The sequence below is a fragment of the Microcaecilia unicolor genome, chromosome 13 (genome assembly GCF_901765095.1).
Source record: "Microcaecilia unicolor chromosome 13, aMicUni1.1, whole genome shotgun sequence".
In the NCBI taxonomy this organism is placed as follows: Eukaryota; Metazoa; Chordata; class Amphibia; order Gymnophiona; family Siphonopidae; genus Microcaecilia; species Microcaecilia unicolor.
Genome location: NC_044043.1, coordinates 82129979 through 82149050, shown reverse-complemented (window position 1 = coordinate 82149050; position 19072 = coordinate 82129979). Strand labels below are relative to the sequence as shown.

The 19072-nt window shown below is 43.2% G+C and overlaps 1 protein-coding gene across 1 annotated transcript in view; it reads left to right on the top strand.

Annotated features, from left to right (window-relative positions):
* The window catches only part of CHD5 (chromodomain helicase DNA binding protein 5), a 192126-nt gene that overhangs the window by 111155 nt on the left and 61899 nt on the right, over positions 1 to 19072 (top strand). The window contains 5 exon segments of the mRNA XM_030222487.1: positions 409 to 542; positions 4798 to 4942; positions 9981 to 10140; positions 11277 to 11356; positions 18402 to 18531. Of these exon segments, the coding sequence (XP_030078347.1) occupies positions 409 to 542; positions 4798 to 4942; positions 9981 to 10140; positions 11277 to 11356; positions 18402 to 18531 (649 nt within the window).

The window sequence follows — 19072 nt, the reverse complement described above, 5'->3', positions numbered from 1 at the left end:
AAAGTAAAATAGATGGAGTCTGATCTGGAGAGGGAATATACATTCAGTGATTTCATTTTCTTATTCACGATGCTTATTTCCTAGGGCATATTTTGCACCTGTGCTTATCCTATGCAGGGACAAAGGTTACTTACAGTGTGCATGCGACTCGGATTTTCAAAGGGAAATGCTGTGGGGAGTTTCCCTTTGAAAATCCACTTGCCAACTCATGGGTACAAAATACCTCTGTTTTGCAAGCTGTCTACAGGGTTTCATTACTGACCGCCTCCCCCCCCCCCCCGCCCCCCCCTCATTCTTTGGATGTCTAAAGATACTGGGCTTCTGTTATCCTTTCCACTGTGTGTTTTACAAGCTTTGACTGTAGCTCTGGAACCCAAGAGGCCCATAAGAAATCTGTCCTTTCCGCAGGTTCTTGGATTCAATGCTAGACAACGCAAGGCCTTCTTGAACGCCATCATGCGCTGGGGCATGCCTCCCCAAGATGCCTTTAATTCCCACTGGCTGGTTCGAGACCTGAGGGGAAAAAGTGAGAAAGAGTTTAGGTAATTTTTTTTTAATGCATCTTTTTACTAGTAGCAAATGCTCATTAAATACTAAGTATGTTTACGTTTATGCTTACTGGAAATTTTCTATACCGCTCTATCTAATGAACAGGCATTCTAAAAGAACAGAAAAGAATGCCATTTTTCAGATAGAACAGGATAAATTCACTCATACCTTCATATGGGTAAAGTGTTTAGTAAAAGGGCTCCTTAGTTTAAGTTTGTTTGTTTATTTATAAATTTGATATATTGCCTGATATAGCCCATCTTAGTCAAGCCAAGTCAGTTCTACTTCTCTCCATCGACCTTACTGCTGCCTTTGACACACTAGACCATCCTTTGTTGCTTCACAGACTCTCCCAGATCGGTGCCCTTTCTTGGTTCTCTTCTTATCTCACTGACTGTACCTATCCTGTCCTCCATCAGATTCCCATTCTGACCCTTTTTCCTTAGCTTCCGGTGTACCTCAAGGCTCGATCATATCACCTATTTTATTTAATATCTTTATGGCCCCTCTGTTGTTCCTCCTGCATTCATTACACTTAGTTTCGTTTGTGTATGCGGATGATATACAGGTTCTTAGTACTGGTGATCCCTCGGACTGCTCCCAAATAAATGTCATTAACCAAAAACTTGTCATTCTGAGCTCCTGGCTCGCACAGCACAAACGTCTCCTGAATCCGGCCAAATCTTGGGTGGTACTGTTCACTCCCTGCCCTGGCTATCCCGATTTTTCTTAGTTTTATCCCTGTTCCTCTAGTTGAAACCATAAAGATACTCGGTATTCTTATCGATAATGCCGGTCCTTTTACTCCCCAAGTCTCCATGGTGGTGCATTGCACTTTCTTTCAACTCAAACGTATCCTCTCTGTTAGACTATTCCTACTCCCTGCTGCTCTGAACATTCTTCAGCATTCCTTTATCATACCTCAGTTAGACTATTGCAATGCTCTTTACATAGGCATCACTCAGCGTGAACTCAAAAGACGCCAACTTATTCAAAATACTGCCATCAAACTTATCACAGGACATAAAAGGTAAGATCATTTTACTCCACTTCTGAAAGACGCCCACTGGTTCCCATTTCGCACCATGTAAGTTGCTTTTACTGGTTTATTAGATTATCCACACTAGAGAACCCTCCTTTCATTCAGGTCTTCTCATCTCTTACTATCCACCTTGCCCGTTGCATTCCTCCCAGGAAGACCTTTTTACGATCCCTTCTTTCCGCAACATCCCCTCGGCTGCCACTCGGTATGCTATTTGCTTTGTGCAGACCCCCCAGTTGTGGAATCAACTGCCTCTTCACCTAAAGACTCTCCCCACTTTACCTCAGTTTAAAGAAGACCCATTCTTCTTAGATAATTACAGACAACAGTTAGAGCCGGCCGCAGTGGTGTGCTGGAGCGGGCTCTCACGGGCTTGCGAGAGCTGTTTGTTATGTTTTTAAGAATTTTGGGAGCCGGTTGTTAAAGTAGGCCTCCCCATGGCTACTTTAACAACTGACTCCCAAAATGTGGGCCTGGGCCCCCTCCTGAATTCTCTTTTTACATTGCTGGCAGTGATGCTAGCCCCACCAGCCAAGAAAATAGACTGCTGCTGATCCCTGCTCCTTGTTTCTGACTCTGAGCATCAGGCTGGGACTTTTCATGCAAGCGCAAGAAGGTTCCATCATGCTGCTCAGAGCCAGAAACAAGCAGCAGAGAATGGTGGCAGTCCATTTATTGGCTGTTGGGGCTCGGCAAATGTATGCCTAGCGTGCCCGCACAAGGGAGGGGAAAGAGAGACATGTATTCCCCCCCCCCCCCACACACACACACAAAATGTTAGGGCTGGCTATGCCCAGAGAGAGAGCCCGTTGTTAAAAATTTACCAGCACACCCCTGGCTGGCCGGAATGCTGAATGTTTATTTAATGTCTTGAAGATGAGTTATCCTAGTGTACATATCTTTCCCCTCTTTCTTTCTTGTCAGCATTGTAATTCTTCCCTTGCTCCTATTGTATTGGTCTGTCCTGGTTTGTGATTGTAGTTTCTGCCTCCTTAAAGGCCAAACATAAGATTGTATATTGGGTGCAAAAATTAATCGTTAGCCAACGTAAAGACTGCAATAAGGGAATAACATGATCGTTTGTTTAGCAGAACACATGAAATGAGTGACAGCATTATGTAAGGTTTATAAACGACACAATTGTTGTTTGGTCATAGCTGCATAAACCAAGTTACAGTACTCCAATCATGAAATTAAGAATGCCTGTATAAGAGTATGCATAATAGAGAACTTTAAGAGACCACGTAACAAAAGGTGACGAAGAGTCAGAAAACCAAGTTGTACCAGTCGAGAAATTTGCAGTTTGAAAGTGAGATAGGGATCAAATAATGCCAATTACGCAGAAACCAACACAATAAATCTATTGATAGGGTCAAAATGTCTGGAAATGTGGGGAAATATCAATCAAAGATTTCAAGATCCCAGATCATATATCATTTTCCTCTGTAGCACACACTGTGTGGATTCACATTAACTTTATCTGACTACCTTCATATATCTCTGTAACGAAGGACCCTCAGCGGTGACTCATTTCACATGAGCAGAATTAGTCTCTGCTCATGACTCAGCATAACTCTTCATTGGTCCTGTGTTTATATTTTCATAAAAATGTAATTGGCACAAAGCCTGCATTATATCAATTCACGTTATACTTTTAAATGAAGTCAACACGTATGTTAATTTTCAGAGCCAGCAGTCGACATAGTCTGTGTTTCATCAAAAGTGTTGCAGTGAGTTGGTCCACTAAAAAAATATCAAAAAAGCAAAGTTAAATAAATATATCTCCCACAATGTACAAAACGCTTAGCACTATAACCTACTTTAACTTATTGTACTTCCATCTATTAACTGCCACATCCAAAATGGCAGCTGTGTTTATTAAGCTATAACAAAGTTACATGAACCCACCTGAACCTGAAACAGAGGAATATGAAAGTAATCATGCAAAGTTAATGTGAACCCACACAGTGTGCTTTAGAGATAAATGATATAAGTTCTGGGATATTGAGTTCTGCAATTATTCAGAAGTCACCTTTTACAGAAATGCTGGAGAATGTGATAAAAGCAGTTAACTTAGCAGGGTTTAAAAAAGGTTTGGATAACTTCCTAAAAGAAAAGTCCATAAGCCATTATTAAAATGGACTTGGGAAAATCCACTACTTATTTCTGGGATAAGCAGCATAAAATGTAATGGGATCTTGCCAGGTACTTGTGACCTGGATTGCACACTGTTGGAAACAGGATACTGGGCTTGATGGACCTTTGGTCTGTCCCAGTGTGACAACACTTCTGTAAAGTAGCAGCCAGGCTCACTACTAGGACTGAAATAGAACCTGTTCACTTCCAGTCCATAAAGAGGCACTGGCTTCCAATAAGCTGATAGTAAGCTGTAAGGATGTCTATCATAAATTCTAAAATCAGCCCAGTGTGCTTGAGGAATTCTTCAGCCTGCTGTTTTCTGTCTCATGATTTAGGGTCCACCAGAGATTTAACTTATTGCTCCCACAGCTGCATTACTTTGGATTACAAGGAAGGCATTCCCTGTGGGTGGGACCCCCTTCCTTTAGAATGTCTGTCCTTATCTGCAGTGGCGTTCCTGGCCTGGATGGCACCCGGGGCGGAGCGCCGATGCGCCCCCCCCCGGGTGCAGCGCGCCCCCTCCACTAGATGACACCTCCCCCCTCCAGCAAAATGACCCCCCCTGGGTGCACGCCGCTGGGGGGGGGTGCCGCGGCTCGCGCCTGCTCCTCCGAGTTCGCTAAACATCGTTTGTTCGCTGCAGCTCCCTCTGCCCCGGAACAGGAAGTAACCTGTTCCAGGGCAGAGGGAGCCGCAGCGAACGAACGAAGTTTAGTGAACTCGGAGGAGCAGGCGCGCACCGCGGCACCCCCCCAGCGGCGTGCACCCGGGGCGGACCGCCCCCACCGCCCCCCCCCCCTTGGTACGCCACTGCTTATCTGGAAATGTCATCTCTTAACTGAATCATCCTAAGTCATGGTGCATTCTTTGTACTATATGGTAGAAGAATTTTAACAAATTATAGCTAGTGATTCTTAGTGCTTAAATCAACGGTTAATACCTCCAAAGTCTGTGAACTAAAAAAAAAAGTGAATATGTTTAACAGGAAGTCACATTCAGAAGGCTACTGAACAAGACATGACCCATGGAGACAGAATAACACAAATAAGTTGCCTCCTGTCTGCCAGGGCTTATGTGTCATTGTTTATGAGACATCTATGTGAACCTGGAGCCGATGGTGCAGAAACCTTTGCAGATGGAGTTCCCCGGGAGGGCCTTTCCCGGCAGCACGTTCTCACCAGGATCGGAGTGATGTCCTTGGTTCGGAAGAAGGTGGGTGAGTAACAGTTTAAACGTGCTGGTTTCAGGTATGTTTCACGTCCCAGAGACTCACAAAGGGCAGTTATGGCTTGTGCTGTGATTTCAATCACTGTTACGTTTGATCACAAATCAGTGAGGTTGAGCCTAGATTGAGATTCATTGAATATAAGACTGAACCTTTACATTGGATTTCTGTTCATTACTCTATTGTATATGGTTCTCATGATGACATGAGAATGTGTAGGTTCAACTAAAAAAGGCAAAATAGCTTGCAAAGTAATTTACCAGAGAATTTTAGTCCGAGAAACTAGGAGTGATGTAAATACAAGACACAATCCCAGTAGGGTGAAAAAGGAGTTTGTTTGTTTTTTTGTTACATTTGTACCCCGCACTTTCCCACTCCTGGCAGGCTCAATGCGGCAATGGAGGATTAAGTGACTTGCCCAGAGTCACAAGGAGCTGCCTGTGCCTGAAGTGGGAATCAAACTCAGTTCCTCAGGACCAAAGTCCACCACCCTAACCACTAGGCCACTCCTCAACTCTAGAATGTGTAGGTGGTGGTGCTGTTCTTTCCTTTGGCATCCCTCCCTTGATCTCCCCCATCACACTGTTCAATGTTATAAAGTTGACCTCCCTGCACCCCTGATCCATATAAGTAGGATTACCATATTTTGTCCCCCAAAAAGGAGGACACATGCCCTGCCCCCACCACACACCCTACCCTGCCCCTTTCACACCCTCGCTCCGCCTCCCTGTCATATTTTCCCCTCCCCCGTCACCCCCCTCCCTTTAACTTACTACTACCCTGGTGGTCTAGTGACCTCTTCGGGGCAGGAAAGAGCCCTCTGTTTCCTGCCCGGAGCGCTGCCCTGCATGCATCCTTCCTGTTGCTGATCTGGGCGCCGATTCAAAATGGCCACCGAGAGTTGAAGTCTCGCGAGGTCACTTCAACTCTCGGCAGCCATTTTGAATCGGCGCCCAGATCAGCAACAGGGAGGATGCATACAGGGCAGCGTTCCGGGCAGGAAAGAGGGGGCCCTTTCCTGCCCCAAAGGCGGAAGAGGTCACTAGACCACCAGGGCAGTAGTAAGTAAGGGGAGGGGAGGCTAGCAATCTGCCCGCTTGTCCGCCCACCAGCCTGCCCGTTTGTCCAGAAATCTGGACAAACGGGCAGATTGGCAAAACCCGCCAGGTTGCCCGGACATGTCCTCAAAAAGAGGACATGTCCGGGTAAATCCGAACATATGGTAACCCTACATATAAGCAGATCCATCCCCAACAACCCTGCTAACGATTAGCATGTGCTAAATGCCGCACAACCCATTGTACACCTATGGGTGCATGGCACTTAACGCACACTAATTTGTCAGTGAATGCTAAATCCATTAGCGCACCTTAGTAAAAGGACCCCATAGTTTAGAAAAGTAGGGGTTCTCAACCCAGTCCTCAGGACACACCTAACCAGTCAGGTTCTTGGGATAACCACAATGAATATACATGAGATCAATTTGTATGCACTACCTCCATGCTATGCAAATCTATCTCATGTATATTCATTATGGGTATCCTGAAACTTGATCGGCTACATGTGTCCCAAGGACTGGGTTGAGAATTTATTTATTATTAAAACTTCCTGTTCCACTTTTACTGAAATAGAAGGGTCAAAGCGGTTTACAATCTGAAATAATAAACTATATAGAAAGGAATTACAATAACTTGACAGGAAAGAAAGTAGCACAATCAAACCAGACACCCATTCCAAAAGAGAAAAACAAATGTAAAAACATTACTATAAATAGTACATAAAAATATAAAAACTAACAATATATACTGCTGTGTCAGAAGGAATGGATCCTCAGGAGCTTAACCGAGATTGGATAGCAGAGCCGGTAGTGGGAGGCGGGGCTGGAGGTTGGGAGGCAGGGATAGTGCTGGGCAGACTTATACGGTCTGTGCCAGAGCCAGTGGTGGGAGGCGGGACTGGAGGTTGGGAGGCAGGGATAGTGCTGGGCAGACTTATACTGTCTGTGCCAGAGCCGGTGGTTGGGAGGCGGGGATAGTGCTGGGCAGACTTATACGGTCTGTGCCAGAGCCGGTGGTTGGGAGGCGGGGCTGGTGGTTGGGAGGCGGGGATAGTGCTGGGCAGACTTATACGGTCTGTGCCCTGAACAGCATAGGTACAAATCAAAGTAGGGTATACACAAAAAGTAGCACACATGAGTTGTCTTGTTGGGCAGACTGGATGGACCGTGCAGGTCGTTTTCTGCCGTCATCTACTATGTTACTATACTGCTGTGGTTGAAAACAGGTCAATATCTATATTGTTAACGGGCAGTTCAGAGTGTCATAACAGTCAATGCACAAACATGGTACCTGTTGTCGCAGTATTTTTTCCTTTATTGTGTGCTAAACTGCACATTAATAGCATTTTTTGCTAAAGGGCATAACTAGTTGGGACATGGGTGGAAAATGGGCTTGGAGACCTGCACTTAAGGGCTCTTTTACCAAGGCGTTGTAGACCTAAAGCAGGCCTACCGTGTACTAAAAGGGCACCACTGCGGAAAGCACTGAGGCATCCCGTGGTAGTTTCCCGCTCAGTGCACGCTAATCCCATGATGGAAAATATTTTTTGTTTTCCAGCATGGGAGGCGTGCCCATTGGTGGAGAGTAGACGTGCCTGCGCCAAACCCCTCCGAGAAAAACTGCACTGGCTTCCAATCAAAGAACGCGTAGCTTTCAAAATCTGCACCCTGGTCCATAAAATTATCTATGGTAAAGCCCCGGGTTACATGGCCGACCTCATAGACCTACTAACCAGAAACGCAGTCAGATCAGCACGAACATACTTAAATCTCCATTACCCAAGCTGTAAAGGACTCAAATAGAAATCAATTTATGCATCCAGCTTCTCCTACATAAGTACACAATTGTGGAACGCACTACCAAAAGCTGTGAAAATAACATACAACCATCTTAACTTCCGGAAATCACTAAAGACCAACCTGCTCGAAAAGGCATACCCTACCGACCCAACTTAAATATCTGAACCCTGCAACACAACGTAACCAAAGCTCGTAATGAACACTATATAACTCTCCTTCTCTGCTATTCCCAATGTGTCTGTAACATATGAACCTTATTAGACTACAACATCACTTTGTATTTGTTTCTCTACCGGAGTTGGCGAATGCCTTCACGGTACTATGTAAGCCACATTGAGCCTGCAAATAGGTGGGAAAATGTGGGATACAAATAGGGGTGTGCTGGTAAATTTTTAACAACAGGCTCTCTCTCCGAGCATAGCCGGCCCTGAAATCCTTTTTTTTGGGGGGGGGGGAAATACATGCCTCTCTCTTCCCTCCCTTGTGCGGGCACGCTAGGCATACCTTTGCTGAGCCCCACCAGCCAATAAATGGACTGCCACCATTCTCTGCTGCTTGTTTTTGGCTCTGAGCAGCATGATGGAACCTTCTTGCGCTTGCATGAAAAGTCCCAGCCTGATGCTCAGAGTCAGAAACAAGGAGCAGGGAGCAGCAGCAGTCTATTTACTTGGCTAGTGGGGCCAGCATCACTGCCAGCAAAGTAAAAGAGAATTCAGGATGGGGCCCAAGCCCACATTTTGGGAGTCAGTTGTTAAAGTAGCCATGGAGGGCCCTACTTTAACAACCGGCTCCCAAAATTCTTAAAAACTTAACAAACGGCTCTCACGAGCCCGGGAGAGCCTGCTCCAGCACACCACTGGATACAAATGTAACAAACAAACAAATAAATAAAGAATCTGTAACATGGGCACATTACCGTGCTCTACCTAATTAGGTGGCCGAAAGGGCTCCCGTGGTAATGGCCACATGATAATGGGGAAATTAGTATATGACCATTAGAGAAAAATATGGCAAGGCGGCCATTTTACCGATGCGCTAAAAGTGGCTGCAACACACCAAAAACCCCACACTCTGACACCACTGCTGGCCATTTTTTTTAGTGCAGCTTAGTAAAACAACCCCTTAATGCACTGCATTTACCCAATGGTATTCCTAGTCTGTTCGCCACCCGGGGCAGGTTGCCACTGCACTCCCCAGGCGCATCACCCCCACCCCACCCCCGAAGCGCATCACCAGACCTTTCCTCCCAGCAAGGGGGTGTGTGGAGCAGGCACGCAGCTGTCGGCTGTGCCGGTCCCCCGCCTCAGAACAAGAAGTAGTAGGCCCCCTTACTGAGTAACACGCAGTTAGCGTGAGACCACTTACATCCTCCTTCATAGGAGGTATTGTTTCTGCGTTACCTGCTACTTCAGTGCCACGCGGTAAGGGAACTTTTAAAACTGGGCATGTATTGAAAAATGCACGGAACACACCCAATAGTTACCACATTAGTTTAGCAGATACTGCTCAATAATTTCCCACGTTAAGCAGAAGGAGCTGCAGAATGTAACGCACTTTAGTGCAAGAGCCCCTTTCCTAAAGTGTGTTTATTTATTTATTTGGATTTTCCTCACACCTTTTTCAGTAGTAGCTTGAGGTGAGTTATATTCAGGTACTCTGGATATTTTTCTATCCCAGGACGGCTCACAATCTAAGTTTGTACCTGAGGCAACGGAGGGTTAAGTGATTTGCCCAAGATCACAAAGAGCAGCAGTGGGATTTGAGCTGGCCACCTCTGGCTTGCAAGACCGGTGCTCTAACCACTAGGCCACTCCTCCACTATAGCAACATGCCATCTAGAATCTCAGATAATATAAAATCTGATGCACTTTAGTAAAAGAGCCTCTTAGTGGTTTACACTTTTCACTTGATAAATGACAAAAAGGGGATCTGTGTCTGTTAATCTATGCCCCCTTCGAGTACTGGCTATAGCATTTGCTGGCAAAAACTGTGTAGGTTGTAAACAGTGCGGCTAATTCAACTGTAGGAGTCAGGAGAATCTCACGGCTTCGCAACTCTGCAGACCAACAAGAATGAGCATGCTAGCATGGGAAGCTTTCTGCAAAATGCAACCCACAATTGGCTGAACTTCTTTCTCCTCTGTTCTACTGTTTGCTTTCCTCCATCAGGTTCAGGAGTTTGAGCACGTGAATGGAAAATACAGCACCCCCGACATGATTCCCGAGAGACCAGAAAGCAAAAAGTCAACTGAGGTCGTCTCCTCTGACCCCAACACACCTGTTCCTGCCAGCCCTGCTCCAGTTCAGACCTGCACTTCCACGTTGTCTGGTACCGTATCAATTACTTTCCCTGTTCTGATAATAAAACTGCTGTGACCCTTTCGGAATTTAAAGCGCCAAAATATTAATTCCCTTATTTCTTAGCCATTTTTATGTTCCCCCTGTTAATCTTGCTTTGTTCTTCTTTTTATACTTTTATCTTATTTTTGGAATAAAGAAATTTGGCCCTTTCATTTAGCCACACCCCTTATTTGAGTTCACACTTTGGTTGTTAATTATAAGTCCTCTTGGACAAGGAATCACCCTCTATACCTTGAACTCAAATGTGGAAAGGCAGACCATCAAATCTGAACATCTGTTGCTTAAAAGTGCAATCGAAAATTAGATTGAGTTATGAGGGTAACCCTTCAGGATCTTAATCTCTGTGATAAGTTGCAGAACTAAAGCCCAGAACATTTTTGAAGATGTGTGTGCAAAACAATCTGGGAATTATGGAGCAAAAAGATAATGTTTTGATAGTTCCCAAAAATCATTTCCTTTATTGATTTATTTATTTGTAACATTTGTATCCCACATTTTCCCAACCACTAGCAGGCTCAATGTGGCTTACATATTACCGTAAAGGCGATCGCCAAGTCCGGTGGGGGTAGACAAATACGATTTGAAGTAAGGGTCAGGTAAGGGGAGGGTATTAAGGTACAATAAGGGTCAAAGATAGTAAGGAGCATATAATGTCCAATACAATCTAAGGTTTTGTTGTGTTGCAGAGTTGAGGCATGGGTCGGTTGAGTTGGCCTTGCAGAACAAGTAGGTCTTTAATGATCTCCTGAAGTTTAGATGGTCATAGATCATTTTCATAGTCTTTGGTAATGCATTCCACATTTGTATGCCTAAATAAGAGAAATTGGATGCATAAGTTATAATTTCACCTACTGATTTTAATGAAGCAAATATGTATACATAAAATGGGCATAACTTATGTCAACATCTGCCACGCAAGTTAGCTGACCTTTTATAAAATTATTCTCTATGCCTTCACCACTCCCACATTCTGTTGCCCTAGTGGACCTCTGTGTAAATCCAGATCTGGAAATGGGACCTAACCAAGAAAGTCTGCAGTGCCATCCTGTTACGGAGCCCAAAGGCAGAGGTTATATAATGAGTTTCTGTTTGGTTGGTTTTCAGACAAAAGTGAAAGTCAGCCTGGGTTTCTGGAAGACAAGGAGCAGACAGACATTAAGCCCAAAAAGCCAGTGGAAACACAGGTAAGAATTTATTTTCAAATCAAGTGGTACTAAAAGGGCAGTAGCCACCATGAAAAGATCGTGTGACTCTTCTTCAGTAAAGTAAATGTATTTTGCAGAGGCCCAAAAACTAGTGGATTTGAACACTTTAAAATGAAGTGAAAATTAAAATTAAAATGAGAAAATTAAGAGAACGTCATGAACGAATGGATGTGTATGGATAGAAGCACATGAAGAGGGTAACGTATCGCACCAGTCATGGGGACATAGCCCAGATAGGTCTGGGGTATTAAGGATGTTAGATGACTGATAGGTGCTTAGGAGTTCACGTTCAATGTTAAATACTCTGTACTACATATGTTATGTATAGTTTTGGTAATGTACTTGGAAATCTAGTTGATGTACGCTCTACATTGGCAGTGTGCCTTTGAGCGGAAAAATGGTTGTAAGATGGAAGTCTGTTACTCTTATTAATAAAAACATTTAAAAAAAATGAAGTGAAAAAAACCAGTTCCACATGTGGAGGGCAGTTCTGTTTGGATTTATGACTGAAGAATGTTTGCATTGTAATCTTTGAAGTTTGCTTCAGTTTAGTTATTGTTACCTGCATTGAAATTGATGGCTTTTGAGGGATTTTTAAAAATTTTTTTATAACCATTTAAAATTTTACAAGCGATAAAACAACTTGCTGGAAATACAGAGAAAATAATATGTAGGAATTATTTCAGTCAGGTAATTCTATTCTCTTCCTTAGACCACTAAATAGGGAGAGTGAAACAAGATAAGGAGATCAATTAAACAGTACACAGAAAAAAAAACGAGGTATTAACCTGATTATCCCCAGATATTACTCGTCTAATTCATTATTCCACATTGATCATCTGGTTGGCTTCTTCAAGGCTAATACGGTGTATAGTCAAATCCTTTCATTGAAAATATACTTATTGTCCAATATTAGTTAGAAATAATTGAGGGATTTAAGATCATAATGTAATGTAGGGAAACAGGGAAAATACATACCTATAATTCAGGTACGAGCACTTATGCCAGCCATAGAGCTGATGTAAACGCTTACTCCTAAATACCGCAGATACATGTGCAATTGTTCTTGAAGTTACGCATCGAAGCCTGCATCTTTCCCATGCTCCACCCAGATTCCGCCCATGGTAAGATACACCCCATGTAAGAAATGCTGGTATTTATGCGTAACACAAAATGATCCCAGCAATAACGTATCAGTCATAGAACTTTCGCTGTGTCACTGGGCAATCATTCTTCTCATTATTTAAACTGACTTAGAGCAAACATATTTTTTGGACCTTCAGAAATATGGCAAGCTTAAAGCATCTCAACTTCTTAATGCAGTAGCTGCCCACTCGTCATCAGTCTCATTCATTTGTTTTTTCAAACTTTTCTGTGCAAACGGGTTAGAATTCATATCGCTCAAAAAGCAGGCACTTAGTTTTTGCTTTCTTGTTTGCTGCTTAGCAAAAGCTGAGAGATATGAACCCTAACATGTTTGCACAGATCAAACAAATAAGGAGGAAATATTTTTTCACTCAACAAATAGTTAAGCTCTGGAACTCTTTGTCAGGGGATGTGGTAACAGCGGTTAGCGTATCTGGATTTTTAAAAAGGTTTGGACAAATTCCTGGAGGAAAAGTTCATAGTCTGCTATTGAGACAGACATGGGAAGCAATTTCTTGCCCTGGGATTTGTAGTATGGAGTGTTGCCATGATTTGGGTTTCTCACAGGTACTTGTGACCTGGCTTGGCCACTATTTGGAAAACAGGATACTGGACTAGATGGGCCATTGGTCTGACCCAGTATGGCTACTCTTATATTCTTACTGCATTATATCTCTGTTATTTGAATTTCAGTGCTGGTAAATATGCATAATTTTGTTGTTTCATGGTAGTCCTATTAGGTTTTAATTTGCTGTTCTCAAGTTTACATTATTGATTGTCTTTGTTTATATATGGTCATGTTTACTATTGTTATGCTGTTAACAAACTTGTACGTTTTATGTTAAACTGTGCCTGTTGTACACTGCCTTGGGTGAATCTCTTCATAAAGGCAGTTAATAAATCCCAATAAATAAATAGATAAATACGTACACACATATGTGCATATATGATGGCATTCTAATCATCTATGCACTGATTACAGGCATAAATGTTTAAAATAACGGTATATAAACACGTATGTGTGTACATAGGTAAATAAATGCCAAAACTCCACCTAGGTTTATTCTGTAAATATGTGCATAATCTACACAGTATGTATTTTAAAGGTTAACATACTCACAGGCAGAGCCTGGGCAGAATAGGGGAGGGACCCAGTTACGCTAGTATTCTATAAAAAAAAAGTAAGCGCCTACTTTCCTTCATAGAATAGATACCACATAGGCATACTGTTACATAGTAACATAAGTAGATGATGGCAAAAAAAGACCTGCATGGTCCATCCAGTCTGCCCAACAAGCTAACTCATATGTGCTACTTTTTGTGTATACCTTACCTTGATTTGTACCTGTCCTTTTCAGGGCATAGACCATGTAAGTCTGCCCAGCACTATCCCCGCCTCCCAACCACCAGCCCCGCTTCCCACCACCGGTTCTGGCACAGACTGTATAAGTCTGCCCAGCACTATCCCCACCTCCCAACCACCAGTCCCGCCTCCCACCACCGGCTCTGGCACAGACCGTATAGGTCTGCCCAGCACTATCCCCGCCTCCCGCCACCGGCTCTGCCATCCAATCTCGGCTAAGCTCCTTAGGATCCATTCCTTCTGAACAGGATTCCTTTATGTTTATCCCACGTGTGCTTGAATTCTGTTAGAGAATTACCCCCCATGCAATCATATTTCATTTCTGTAAGCACAACAAAAAATGTTTAAATCCTGATGTAAATTTTTGTCTTGGTTGGTTCTTCATCGTTTGTTCTGGCCTCTCTCTTGCAATATGCAATAACTAGAAGTAAAAGCCTACTATACTGAAGACTGCCATTTATTGTACAGCCACTGGGTGGCACTGTGCTGCTTGGGGGGGTTGAGGTATTGTAATAGTTACTTTCTGTTCAGTTTCTTTTCTCACTGATCTTGCACCAAAGAGATCATTCAACTTATGCCCTGTCTCAAGCTGTACCAAGATAAAAAGTCCTATATACTAAATAAAGCTTGATTTCACACTTCTGCTGCATCTTGCTCTTCAGTATGTTAGAACAAGCTCACTCTGTAACACACTGAAGGTGTCTGCATAAATAATTCAAACCTCTCTATCCCAGAATGAAAAGCCGTCATTACCAGATCAGTCATTTCCTCCAAGCTCAGAGAGTGGAATCCATTTGTAACTTACTTTTTGAAATGCTTTCAATCAATTTTATTCATTGTTCACAGCGCAATTAAAGAAATTGCCATTATGTCAGATATTTCCAGGAAATCAGCTCGTGCAATGCCATCATTCCACACATGTCTCCCCCCCCCGCCCCCCTTTCATCTTTTTCCCCTCTCCTCCCCTTGCACTCATAAAAAGTATTTAAGGTAGTCTCCTCCTTGAGGATGACATACTCATCATATTTCTTGAGGGAATTTATTTCTCATCTCTGCACAGATTAGAGATAAGAACATAATAATAGCCATCCTGGGTCAGACCAATGGTCCATCTAGCCCATTATCCGGCTTCCAACAATGGCCAATCCAGGTCACAAATATCTGGCAGAAACCCAATTAGTAGCAGCATTCCATGCTACCAATGCCAGGGCAAGCAATGGCTTCCCCATGTCCATCTCAATAACAGACTATGGACTTTTCCTCCAGGAACTTGTCCAAACCTTTTTAAAACCCAGATACGTTAACCACCAGTTAACTCCTTCGGCAGCGAGTTCCAGAGCTTAACTATTCTTTGAGTGCAAAAATATTTCCTTCTATTTGTTTTAGACATACAGGGGGCGTCTACACTTAGATACCAGATACGTATTTTTTTTGTATTTTGGATTTTGCTCACACCTTTTTCAGTAGTAGTTCATATGTAAGTTATAGAATACCCTAGGTAATAAAAACCAACAGTGTGTAATAACATCACCCATCTCAAATAATAAATTCAAAAATAAGGTGACCTCTAATGTACTTTTATATAATTAATGCAACCACACAAAAAATATTCAAAACTGAACATTTAAATACATTTTTAGGGGTATGATACTCAATTTCAGTCAGTTCAAATATTGGTAGAGGTCAGTTGGTAGGTGTGGAATGGTATTTTAGAAAGGATGCACATACCTGATTAGAGACGTCCAGGTCAGAATGTCTATTATCAGGCAAGTATTTTAGAAAAGGAAAGTATCTTCTAACATACATGTCTGCATTGGAGCCAACTCTGTGGGTGCTGTGGGTGCTTGAGCACCCCCAATATTGAGAAAATTCCTTGTATGTGTCCAGGGAGGGGTTATTTTCATTGGGCTTAGCACCCCCATCATTTTGAAAAGTTGGCTCCTATGCATGTTTGCATGGATGTCCTTGCAGCGACACATCCAACAGGAGCACCCATTTCACAAAACATCGAAAATACAAGCATCTGGATGTGTCAGGTTTGACTCTGCCACATCTATGTGGTGATTTTACATCACAGATGTGGCACTGCTGAACAATGTATACCAGCACAGTAGCGCCCAAACATCACCCTGCCAGTCAACCCTCCCCCCCTCAACATCACCCAAACCCCTCATCAGTCAACACCCCCTGCTCAAAGCCAGAATCCCTCTGCCAGGTAGAGAGTCCCCCCCCCCCCCCCCACCTGTCAGAACCCACCTGTCAGATTAACCTCTCCCTGTGTGGAAGGCCCCCATGTGCAGGCAAGAGCCCAAAACATGGCAGCCTCCTTGCGCCCCAATCCAAGGCCCAAGGTCCTCACATCAACCCTTACTTCCCCATCACCCAGACATATCTGGTGGAGTTCCCTGGTGGGTAGTGGGGTGAGAGTGATGCCCACTCGCTCCTGCTAAACAAAATGTCCTCCAAGACCTCTAGCAGTAATACTGCAATATTATTATTATTAACATTTGTATAGCGCTACCAGATGCACCCAGCGCTGAACACCTGACATAGAGAGACAGTCCCTGCTCAATAGAACTTACAATCTAAAAATAATACAGACAAGACAATTAAGGGCGAGGGAAGTACTGGGTGAGAAGGAACAAGGGGAGGCAATTGAGTAGTAGCTAGGAGCCAAAAGCAGTGGTGAAAAGGTGGGTTTTCAGCATAGATTTGAAAACAGGTAGAGATGGAGCTAGACGTACAGGCTCAGGAAGTCTATTCCAGGCATAAGGTGCCGCGAGGGAAAAGGAACGAAGCCTGGAGTTAGCGGTGGAGGAGAAGGGGGACGACAAGAGATATTACCACTAAGGGTCAGGCATCCATTCTGCTAGAGGTCTCAACAGCAATTTTGTTTAGCAGGAAACCACGAGGTGGGAGTAAGTAACTTAGGGGCCCTTTTACTAAGCCATGTAAGCATCTACGCACGCCCAACATGCGCCAAAATGGAGTTACCACCAGACTACCACTTGGCTCTTGTGGTAATTTCATTTTTGGCGTGCGTCCGATATGTGCGTCTGAAAAATATTTTTTATTTTCGGGGCGTGCGTAACGGAGGCGCGCATAGGTCATTACCGCCCGTTTACTGTGTGAGTCTTTACCGCCAGGTCAATGGCTGGCGGTAAGGTCTCAGACCCAATGGACGGGCGGCAATTTTCGTTTTGCTTCACGTCCATTTTCGGCAAAAAAAATAAAATAAAAAGGCCTTTTTCAAAGGCGCGCAAAAAAAATGGATCGATGCGTGCCCAAAACCCGTGCCTACACTACCGCAAGTCATTTTTCAGCGCGCCTTTGTAAGAGGAACCCTTATAGAAAAGTATAAGTTGTGCAGGTATCTTCTGCATTTAGGTGCAACCATTTACACCAACTCTATGGCTGGCGTAATGCTTACACCTAAATAATAGGCGCATATTTTACCTGCCACACTAGTATTCTAGAAGGGAAAATGTTTCACTCAATGTGGAAACTCAAACGCGTGAAACCATTCTTCCCGAGGGAAATATTTCCCAACTTGATACAATCACTGGTACTAAACCATGCAGACTACTGCGATGGAATCTATGCGGGTTGCAAAGAACAAATATTGGTATTTGTTTAACATCTACCAGACTTGGCGATCGCCTTTACTGTATAATGTAAGCCACATTGAGCCTGCTAATGGGTGGGAAAATGTGGGATACAAATGTTACAAATAAATAAATAATAAAGAAACTTCAGACTGCTCAAAACACAGCAACCAGGCTTATATTTGGAAAAACGCGGTTTGAAAGCGCCAAACTCCTACAAAGAACGTATTGCTTTCAAAATCTGCACCCTGGTTCCTAAAATTATTTACGGCAAAGCCCCGGGATACATGATAGATCTCATAGACCTACCAACCAGAAACACAAGATCAGCACGAACATACCTAAATCTCCACTACCCAACTTGCAAAAGACTCAAATACAAATCAACTTATGCATCCTGCTTTTCCTAAGCGCACAACTATGGAATGCACTGCCAAAAGTCATAAAAACAACATATGACCACCTTTCTGTAAATCACTAAAAGACTTATTCCCCAGGTTCAAATTAATTTGAATTGGAAATGTCTCTTTCCTGGGCATGCTGGAAACGGGCTTAGCATGAGGGGAAAGTCCACTGTTAGTATCTACTAAGCCGATTTCCTAGTGTCCTTTAGTAGTCATACCCCATATTTTAAACTGCTTAACCATAGAGTTTGGAGTTAGGAAAATACCAGCTCCAATTCATCTTCTCCTAATCCTACTACTACTTAACATTTCTAGTGCGCTACTAGGGTTACGCAGCGCTGTACAGTTTAACAAAGAAGGACAGTCCCTGCTCGAAGGAGCTTACAATCTAAAGGTTGACGTAGTATGTGAGTCAGTTGTACTGCCAGGCAGAAGTAGTTGGCAAACTTAATAATTTTCAGTTTGATGATGACCTTCAATTCAGATGCTTTATGTTGATGGTCCAGGTGCTAACAAATCCCGACAAGGTGGACAGTGAGAAACAGCAAGAAGCCGTAGAGAGCAAAGAGAAACCAAGTGAAAGCTGCAAAGAAGATGCCGAAAAACCAGAACCTGCATCGGATCAGCTGCTGATAGGTAGCTCCCCCCAGTGGCTAACTTTATTTTGCAACTATTTTAAGTGAAAACTTTATCACTAGTGAAAAATACAAAATATAAATCTAGAATAATTTATTGATTTTCAATGGGCAAGGGAGGGGGAAGGGAGGATGAGAAAGCACATGATCTATGGACTAAAAATTAAGTTTATGACTCTTCTTCTGTGCCAATGGCTGAAAATATGAAGGCCACAATTCAAAACAAATTATGGTTTCGCCAACTGTCGGCAAGTACATGAGTTGTATATCCATAGATTTGTAAAAGTTGGGCCATTAAAGTCACTAAACAGGCCAACACTCTGGTGGTTATTTTAGAAGGTCCTATTCATGATTTTGATGTGTATAAACCTGCATTTATACGTGTTCTGCATATATTTCCATGCCAGAATATACACATCCAAACTTCCAGAAAGGGCGAGACCTATACCCCAGTGGTGTCTAACGTTTTAAAAGTTTTCTCACTTGATTCCTTAATTAGCTCCTCTTGTACATAAAGTCTTGTGAAATCCAGAACTTGCATG